General features: G+C 44.7%; 1 protein-coding gene across 4 annotated transcripts in view; it reads left to right on the forward strand.

The window, feature by feature from the left end:
• The window catches only part of cadps2 (Ca++-dependent secretion activator 2), a 94754-nt gene that overhangs the window by 8940 nt on the left and 75122 nt on the right, over positions 1-10692 (forward strand). For all 4 annotated transcript variants that reach the window (XM_047035079.1, XM_047035080.1, XM_047035081.1 and 1 more), the window contains exon 2: positions 9793-9906. In XM_047035079.1, coding sequence (XP_046891035.1) covers positions 9793-9906 — 114 coding nt within the window. The remainder of the gene's footprint in view (positions 1-9792; positions 9907-10692) is intronic.

Below are 10692 nucleotides of genomic sequence, written 5' to 3' on the forward strand. Positions count from 1 at the left end.
ACAAGCAATTTAGGGCCAAGCTCTTGTCCTTGAATGTTTTCATTGGTGTTTTCAAAAGCAGTTACTTTCGATTGACCTTGTTTGCCTGCATCTTCTCCTCTATGCTCTCTCACTAGACTTACTCACTAGTTATATTTGACATAAAATGTATTAATTTAGCGTTATGCGACATTCAAATGGCATTGTTCCCAGTCTTGTTCGCTTTACTTGTCGGCAGAAGTTGCTGGATCATGTAATGTGATTTAAATGGTTGCATATGTATATCAGCTCCATGGAGATCAAGCCAAAGAACAATAGGATTTTTTTTTTTCTAAAGTATATAATTTCTTTTCTTTTCTTGCAAGCAGCTCTGACTGTTCCTACTTTCAGTATGGCCTGTTTTCACTGCAGAAATTAGGCTCAATTTACGCTGAAACTGTTGTTTCGTGGTTTGGAAAAATTAAGCAGTTACCAAAAAGGGTGTGTAAAGCTACCTGATTCATCGACATCTGTCAGTTCTACAGAAAGTGATGCACTTCTCAGCCTGTGCTGGAGTGAGGCTTGTTAGCTAGTGTCTCCAACAGCTTTCTCTTCCCATCCTTATTTTCTACTTTCTATCCCTCTAACTCTTTGTTTGCATTCTTTTCCTCCCTTTCTGTCTTTCGACTCCCTCTCTCTCTCATTTCCCAGTCCCTTTTTTCTCTCGCCCGAGAAAACGAGAGACTGGTTTCTACAGGTGTGGTCATCTGTTGTGTGATCTTCATATCCCACCCAGCCCCACCCCCCCGCCCCTGTTGCCAACACCAAACTCTCCAGAGTGCTGTTATCTTCCGCCACTCAAGGTAATTGCAGTCCAGGGGTGAAGTGCTTCAGAAAGGGGCGAGATCTCAAACACACGCCTACCGGCCCCTCACTAACCCTCCTCACTTTCAACCCACACTACTCAAGCAAAATGGACACGGCCCTCTTCTTTTTGAGGATACATGATGGGTGGGGACTCTTGAACATATAACTCGTGTACAATTTCATACAGGCTGAAATGGATGGTGGGGGTTCATTTGTATTTATTGTATATATTGCTGATGAAAATGTTCAGCTCACGTAGGATTCGGATAAATTCATTATATGATTTTGGATTTTCCGCTAGGAAGTTGTCGAGAGGAGCCAGACCAAGAAATCCAATGTATATAAATAAACCTGAAACTTCTAGTGGAATGGTGTTAAACATCATTCCTAAGTTACAGAATGTGTCACTTAGGAATGATGCAGTGATACAGATGATGGCTTTTCATCTCCCTTTGCTCACTCTAAAAACACGTGCTCACGTTTTTTAACAAGTTACTAAGTAGTTTTGACAAATGGCTGACTGTTGTGACAGACAATCCATGAAAGTCCTGTCAGAATAGAGCTGGTCGTTTGCCGGAATGTAGCAGCAGTAATGAAAGGTGCGTTTTGATGATGAAAGATTATGAATAGGTCTAAATTGAATCGTTGTGCCCAGGCGCCCCTACTGATTCTGTAATGTAATAAGGGACTTTACTCTGCCGCCGTGCTGGCGATCAATTGATTCAAATGGCCTCTGCAGACTGGCCCACCCCGTGCGCCCTGGGTGCTATTTTTACCCGTAGCTACTTGTATCACAGACGCAATCTCAGTCTCTCTCTCTCTCTCTGTCTCTCTCTCTCTGTCTCTCTCTGTCTCTGTGTGTGTGTCCTCTCTTTCCAATCTCCAGTCCTATCTCCCTTCCTACTCTCCTCTCCTGCTAATTTATGATTTTGTTTTTCAGTTTTCATTCTGTGCTTCTCTTGCTGAATTATTGTTTGGATTTGCGTAAATGCCCATCAAAAGGTTTTTTATAAAAGGTACCTGAAGTAGTTCAAGTTTAAGTAGTCAAAATTAGCCATGAAATGTTGTTCTAGCGTGGGCTTGGTGTGGGTAATGCAGATCATTTTACTGGTATAACAGGGGGCTGTCGTAATGCACTCACCAGGATTTAGGATGCGTCAGTCTGTCTAGTCAGTCTAGCTATTATTGTTTTACAATTCCAGTGTTGTTATGAATAATAATAGCGTACATTAATTCATAAACTGTTATACCAGTGGAATGGAGAGCATGCCTGGCAGAAGGGAGGCCAGGTTTGTCAAGAAGGTTTCTTGTCGGTGTACATTTTCAAACTATTTACAAAAATAATTCTGGCATAAGGCCATCCTCTTAAACCCTTTGCGTGAGAAAAGTACAAGAATAATTTTGAACCCATTTTTCACACACTTTCTACACCAATTTCCAACTGCTATTGTGCACATGTGACCCAGTTTGATGAATTGGACTTTGTGAGAGGCTTAATTAATGGTGTTGCAGTTTCGCCTCTCGTCTCTGTCTGCCTCAAGTGTCATTACTTTTCTACTCCTCTTCTTTCTCTGCCTCTTCCCTCCTCCCTCCTCTTCCCTCCCTCCATCGCCTGCTGTGGCTCAGAGGCCATGTTCTTCTGCTTCATTTCCCCTCATCCTTCAACGGTCGTGAAAAGGAGAAGCCCTCCCCACCTCCCAAAGATCTTTTCACCTGCCTTTCAATCTTCCCTCAGACACGACTTCCCCCTGCATCTCTTTTACTGTCCTCATTCCCCTTCATCTCCACGCCCCTACATCTTACTTTACATTGTATATACAAGTGTAATATCCTTTAAGCCTAGTGTTTTTTCCTCAGGATTTCAGATTTAGCCATTTGTTTCACCCTCCTTTTGACACCTTCTTCCCCATCTCTTTTTCTCTCCTCTCCTCGCTTCACTTCAGTTTCCATGTCTCACTCTTCCTTCTCCCACTTACTCAACTAGCACTTTGAGGTGAGGAAACAAAAATACTAATAATTACACATATATATATTATTGTGTACACACACACACACACACACATATGTCCCTTTCACTCAAGGATGCTAGCAAAGGAAACTGTCAGCCCTGACTCAGGAGGACCATGTGCATGGACATGTCATAGTGAGAGTGAGTGACAGCAAATGGGAGAAACCGTGTTTGGCATTTGGCGGGTTATGTCGCTACACTTAAATCGTATTGCTTAGATATCATTCCTGCATACGTTACACAATGCTGAGGTGTTTTGGACCCTGAAGATTTGAGTGTGAAAGGGAGGGCAGAGTCAAACAATGGCAGGAAAGAGCTGGGGAAGTGTGGTCTGCATCATGCTGAACGTTCATACCCCTTGACTCATATATTTGCTCTCTGTATTAAACGAGTCGTTTTCGATGTAGGTCCTTTTTCAATATTTCTCTGCGATGCTAGCGTTGCAGTTTTGTCTCTTTTGAATTCATTTTGTGATTGGGAGTTTGTGTGATGTAAAATGGAGCTTCTTTAAAGGCCGTGCTGTAGTTAGGCACAACATAGGATGATCTCAGAAAACAAAAGCTGAAGATGTATTCCATTCAGTCAAATAAGTCTTCAATTTAATCACAATACCTGTCATGCTTGTCAAGCATGTAGTTGAGGAAAATAACAATGATAAAGTACTCTCTGAAAGTGAACTGTACCATAGATTTAAAATATAACTAACCCCTTCTTTGTTGGCCTCAACCCTAGACAGTAAAATCTGAAATCCTTTCATCACTAAATCATATTTTGCCCACGAATAGCAGTTAACAAAGTTGGTGAAGTCAGAAGGAAAACGGCAACAAAGGAAGCACGCTTAACCAAGTCAGAAAGCCGTGGCGGACGTATCGAGCGTATCACACTGGAGTCATTCTGCCCTTGAGGCTTTTTGACAAAGCTCCTCCACATGTGAATGGCAGGCAGACACTAGGCCTTCACACCACTAGCATACGTGCACGTGTCTACACACACGCGCGCACACGCACACAGACACAGGTCTCTGGTGTTCAGTTAACATAATAGTAAGCATTCTATGTACATTTAAATGGAAAATCCCAAGCCATCACAGCTTGGTTGTGCACGTTGTGGGACTTGACTGCAGGCTATGTGGTGTATCCTGTTCTGTAACGGTAGCTACTAGCTGCACTGCTATAGGGGTACGCTGCCCTGCTAGTAAACGTAGTGGGGTACATGCTGCCCTGCTAGTAAACATAGTGGGGTATATGCTGCCGTGCTAGTAAACATAGTGGCGTATATGCTGCCCTGCTAGTAAACGTAGTGGCGTATATGCTGCCCTGCTAGTAAACGTAGTGGCGTATATGCTGCCCTGCTAGTAAACATAGTGGGATATATGCTGCCCTGCTAGTAAACGTAGTGGGGTATATGCTGCCCTGCTAGTAAACACACACATGGAGACCATAACAACCATAACTACTTAGAGCAAGTGAGCAACATACACAATCTTCTCTCATAACACCTGTCATTGGTAGTCACTGTGAACAGGATCAATATTTACAGGAATCTTAAGTTCTTTCTCTTTCAATTCTAAGTGGACAAAGATGTTTCAATCATAGATTCCATGGTTTACACTTCAAAGTCCTTTAACTCCCATCCATTCTACATGAAGTATCGTATTGAAGTATATAGTACTCTCTTCCCTTCAGTTTGCCTAAAGTCCTCTCCACTGAGTGGCATGGTCTGTTTGTAAAGTAAGCAGAAACGCATATTTGACTAAAGGGTGTGTTGTTGTAAACTCGTGTCTCAGCATTGTGATGTCATCACATATCGTGGTCATGGCAGTTCAGGTTACAGTAAGGTTGACTTCCAAGTGTGACTGGTTGTGTATAGTTGCAGTTAAAGGGACATTTCGCTGTTGTTGACGTCACTAAATTGTTCTTGAACAGGGATTATATTGTCTGATGGCTCCAGAGCAAATGCTGTGGGGTGTTTGCTTGATGTTTATAAGTGTGTGGGTGTGTAAATAGTGCTAGCTAGCCCTGCTTTAACGCTCACCCAAACTAGTGACTACAGCTGATGTATTCTCTATGGAGGCTACGCTGTATGTGTACGTGAGTGAGTGAGTGTGCGTGCCCTTGTGTGTACATATGTTTATGCATGTGTGTATGCGTGCAAGTTTACGTGTACGTGAGTGAGCAGGCTTGCCGGCGTGTGTGTCTGAGTGAGTGTGATGGCTCCCATATTGAGGACAGATGCGTCACTCCTGAGAGACAGCGCTCCAATCCAAAGAAGCTGACACACGCCATGCGGTGGAACGGATGTTGCCATGACGATCCAGGGAGATGTCATACTCTCAGTTGTGGCGCAGTGAACACACCTTGGCAGCCCCAAGGGGGGGGGGGGGGGGGGGGGGGGATGTCAAGGTGCGTGTCTCCCCCCTGAAATCATTTAAGGGCGTTTTGTGTGGACTAGTGTAGTGCTTGTTGGTGGCCAACCAACCTCGTTTGCTGTAAGATCCACGGCTGACGTTTAGTGGAGCTGAACATTGCAGCGAACCTGTTTATGCGTCTCGAACCGCTCATCCAAACAACTTCACACCGACAACGCACGGGTCCTGAGCGATGCAACTGCTGAACCCTACAGTACCCTGTCCTCGAGATCGAGTCTCTCACACACTCACACACACTCCTACAGGTGTTCCCCCCCCCCCCCTCCCGGCTCATAGGTCTGTGTCCTGGAAGTTCTCCTCTCCGTCAACCAGTTACAGGAACTCTCTCAGATGACACACACACACAATTACTCAATAAGAAAGTCCTGGCGCCCCGTTAGGTCCTCCCACCCGGAGCTTGCGTGGCCATGCTGTGCAGTGGGAGAGAAGCTTAATGAAGAGGAAGAGAGGGGGGAGGGGGACCAGAAGGATGAAGGCCACAGTGCAAAGCAGCAGCTGGCAGGCCATAACACCCCGCCTACTTATCACATTCTCAGATGTGCTGATGATCCAGTCATGCAGCAGGATGCACACATGCACATGCGCGCAGGGGTGCATGCCCTCACCCACACACACACACACAGACTCACAAGCAAGCACACACGTTAAACTTGTACTGTAGGCCGTTTGGCACTTTTTTTACGCAACACAAACAAGCATGCACAAACGCACACACTTCCAAATGGGCATCGACACATTTTATGGACACCGTTAAATAGACGTGCGTGCGTGCGTGTGTGTGTGTAAGAATGTGTCAGCCCGTCAACAGAATATGTTTAACGTGTGTGCACTTGGCGTTTGTCAACAGTGATTGCGGGAAAGGTCATGTTGTACCAGGCCAGGAACCTTGACTTCCTGTCTGTCTGCACTAGAAATCATTTTTTACAACAGTCTGTTGTTGTACTGTGAGTGCAGTTGAGAGTAGAAGTTTCTGACTAACTCAGGCATAACAGACAATATGCGTTGGCTTCAGTTAGCATAAGCCACCTTGCTAGTGAAGAGTTCAGTTTGGAGGATGGAGCCAATCTCCTCAACCACCTCACAACGCACCTGAATCAAACATGCGCATATATATGTATATATATATACACACACACAATATACCGTGTGTGTATATGTATTTATGCTAAAACTGCATGCAGTTCTGTGCACAAATGGACACAAATAGTTTTAGACTGCATCCCAAACCAGCCACATGCCGCACTGGGTCATCTGCTACCAAATGTCTTGGCCATGATTAAATGGCCTGGTTAATGAATACAATGTAAATGTAACTTGGTAGTATAGAATGCTTTGTGAAGAGGATTTGTGGCATGTAGAATTAGCTTGCTTGCTGTTGTACCTGTCAGAAGTCTCTTTGGATGAAGGCGTCTCCCTAAATGACAAAAATGTAAATGTGTCAACAGGCAATTTGCTTCCTCGATTTACTCAAAATGTTGCCCTGTTCTACGACCTACGCTTGGATCTAACGTGTTCCTGAAAGTCAGTTGCGATCCTGAGTGTTCCCAGCGTCTGCAGTCGTCAGTGGTGTGAGTTAATGACTGACATTAAGGTGTCACACCGTGATGTCTCTGTACCTTGTAGCTGCCATAGCTACAGCACAAGTGCTGTGACACTGGCCATCTGCAGACACGCCTATAAATAATCCCATGTCAGGGATAACAAGAGGAGAATCGATGGAGCTGGCTGGTTGGCCAGACATGGTTCTGACAGGTGGTCTGACAAGCATGGAAAAGCCTCTCGATGTACAACAAGTGTTACCCAAGTGTCTTATTTCCCAGGTAGGCACTGGGAAGATGACCGTGGGTGTGTGTCTGGGTGGGTGTGTGTCTGGGTGGGTCTTTTTGTCTCTCGCACAAACGCCTGTCATTTCTGGCCTTTGAGCATGGAGAGTGAAATTGTTCTAGTGTGAAACACAACACACGAACACACCCATCTGACTCTGTATTGATCCACTGTATCGTCATGGATTGAAGGGAATGCTGGTATCCAAACTGGCTCTTAATTGTCCTGAAGAACCCGTCACAGCCTCTGAGGACATAACTGGAATTGGAGCCAGTCAACGTGCACACAGCATGCGGAACACTCACTCACTCGACCTTTCCTTAACTAATGTGAAACCCTTCACCTAGTTCCTCCTGCTCTCCCACATACAGACCCTCCACCTAGTTTTGCTGGTCCTCGTCGGTTGAGGCCTTCCAGGGTGATCCATCATCACAAGTCCCCGATGACCAGTCTGCTCCACCCTGACGTGAGCTGACTTTGGCAAAAGATGGAGAGGCCTGTTGTGGAAGCTAGCAGCCTCACTCTCAGCTCTATTTATGCGACTCTAATGTTTGGGTCCTGATACATTTTCATGAGAGCCAGTGAGTGAATGCCAATGAGCCCACATGGCTGATGGCCTTAGCCAATCAATGCTCTTGATCGATGAGATGACTGTTTAGAATGCAGATAATGGCATCTTCAAGGGGGTAATTACACGGTGGCACTTGTGGATGTTGTGTAGAGCCCTACAACATCACGGTAAACAAACAGGTGGTCTACCTGTGCCCTTATTGTGATTCAGGACACGTACTCTTGCTCGTGATGAAAAGGTTCCATGCTATGATACTAAGATGTATCAAGTAAGAAAGTCTTGGGTTTTAAACCCCTAAGCAGCCTGAGTTTTCGAAACGTAAAAAATAAATAATAAAGCTAGAAATGAATGAAAATCCCCCGACATTCTACCACAAGCACATTGTAATATGCTTCACAGTAATAGACACAATAGCTTTTAACAGTTTTTTGAAGTTTCACGATTGCTCACAGTTTCTTGCTATTATGATTGTAAACATTTCCACTTTTTATGAGATTAGAAGAGCCTGGCTTTGTTCATTGTTGGACAAAGCACTCCACATAAAATTCGTTCCTGATGATAAGTGATGTCCGTGTTATGTCAGTAGACTGCAGTAAAAGTATGCAGTGTACCTGGCAGTGCTACAGTCAATGGCAGAGAAAATATTTTTCATTTGTCCAGTAGGGACTCCTACCTTCATACATATGCAAACAAGATGAAAAGGCTTTTGGGCTTTCTGTCTTTCGAAAACTCAAACTGCAGGGGGGAAGCAGCGACCTATGTTTTCAGCGGTAGCTCCAGCTCGAGAAATGCGAATTATTTAATAGTCAATGGACTGAAATGACAAGCTTTGGTGACATTTAGGGAAAAGCTGCGTTGAAAATTCTGTTCGGAATGTGCTTTCTTTGGACAAATATGGTTCTCTTTACTTAGCACCGTGCTGATTTTGAAGTATCTGTATATGTTTTGTAATTGAATCTTGTCTAATTGGTTGTCAGGCAACCCCATGTTGCCTGAATAACATTCTGACGGACTGAACCCAATTATTGTATTCTATTCAGCTGCACTTACAGCACTTAAGGCCTTTGTGAAGTATTTTAGCACAGGGTATTCACTACAGCTCTGTAATGAGCCCTGAGGAAAGTCAAGGATGACTGTATAGATGGGACAAAAAAAATATATGCTCCAAAGTTAATGGGAGTTATTTTTCCAAAATGGGTTCTCTTCACTGTATCCCTTTGTAATACAGGAAAGGTTGGCACAACCACATGCTTCCAGTAGATTCATTTACTATCACAAGTTGAATTTCCTCAGCACTGAACTGCACATTTGGTTTTATTTTCACAGCTTTATAGGGTTTTTACATACCATTTCATGCTGGCCTATGACATTGTCTGTACATTATCAGTGAGTTTAATATAGTTATATGTAATAACATTTTCAATTGTCTTTAACATATCTTAAACTGTGATTTTAAATGTTAATACGACACCCATACCTAGGCATAATTTAACTTGTCCAAAAGACACCAACTTCTTACAGTACTTTTGCCTGTTCGTTTTCAATACTTTGTTGTTCACCTTGCCTTTTACTTTTAGTGTTTTGAACCGTACAGTGAAGCTATCTATTGTGTACAGTGAGGCCCAATCTGTTCCTTAATTGTGCCAGCACCTGCTGTTCATCCATGTTTAAATCAAATAAGAAGTGTTGTGATCGTGATGAAAATAGTATCACCTGCCTACACTGTAATCACAGGTGTGACTGTCCACAGGTTTTATGTTTGTGGTTCATTTGAATCTCACAGTGCATCCCTCTCTTTTCTCTTCTGACGTCCTTCCACACCACTTTCTTTTCAATCTGCCATTCATACCCTTTCGCTCTTCTCCATAATTGTATTTCACCCCCTTTTTTTTGCCTCTCACACCATCGTCCCGTCTCCTCTCCCTCACCTCGTCCGTCACTTCCCCATATCTCTCCTGGCATCACAATCTCTTTTATCCTCTCCATTGTCTCAACTACCTCTCTCCTCTCTCTCTCTCTCTCTCTCTCTCTCTCTCTCCAAACTGTCCTCATCCCTGTCATCCCCCTCCTCTTCTCCCGTTTTCTCCTTCTTCCCACTCATTGTTCACTCCTTTCTCTCCTTCTCTTCCCCCCCAGTTAAATAAGCAGCAGCTGCAGGCGGTGAAGGAGCGTTTCCAGTCCTTCCTCAATGGCGACACCCAGATCGTGGCGGACGAGGCTTTCTGCAACGCAGTGCGAAGCTACCACGAGGTAAGACCCTGGGTTTCACCCTTATCCTTCTTGTACCAGTTCAACCCCCCCCCCCCCAAATTAAAAAAATAAAAGACAGCTGAACCCCCCCACAGACAACAATCCTCCCTCAATCCTTAAAATAACATTGCAACCTTCCCTTTCCACCAACAATCCTGAGTTATCTCTTCCGAAAACATTTGGACTTACAACAGACACTCCCCCCCCCCCCCCCCCCCCCCAAAACCAACCACCTTTCAGCAGGATAGACAGTAATGCAACTGTCCCTCATTATAATATCCCCTCCCGTGGCCATACTGCAGCCTGCCTCCAGCTGCCTGGTTTCCATCGAAACATGAACCGTCATCCTGCTAATTAACAACAGATGACAGAGGCAGGCTAAAGTGATTGATTCATAGCGCGCTCTGTGGATGCTCTGTACGATAGCTATCGGTTCACGTGGCAAAGTGCTAAAACCAGTCTGGGGGGGGGGGGGGGGGGGGGGGGGGGGGGGGGGGGGGGTGTAGCCGATTTTCTCTCCGGTGGAAGTTTGCGCCCAGATGTTCTGTGTTGCTACGCTAGCTTTGCTAGCGTTCCTCTTGGGTATCCCTACTCATTGACGTGAACAGCTGGAGTTTAGCAAGGACTGTAATTGGCGAAGAAGGTACGCAGAATGAAGTAAACATCGTTTTGTTAAGTAAACACGGCCGGTGTTTATCTAGGCATGCGAATGGCAGTCCAGAGGAAGAGTGAGTTTATCCCTTGTTGTGTTTTACTGTTCCACATGGCTTGGGCTTCGAGGCTTGA

The sequence above is a fragment of the Hypomesus transpacificus genome, chromosome 14 (assembly GCF_021917145.1).
Source record: "Hypomesus transpacificus isolate Combined female chromosome 14, fHypTra1, whole genome shotgun sequence".
Classification (NCBI taxonomy): domain Eukaryota; kingdom Metazoa; phylum Chordata; class Actinopteri; order Osmeriformes; family Osmeridae; genus Hypomesus; species Hypomesus transpacificus.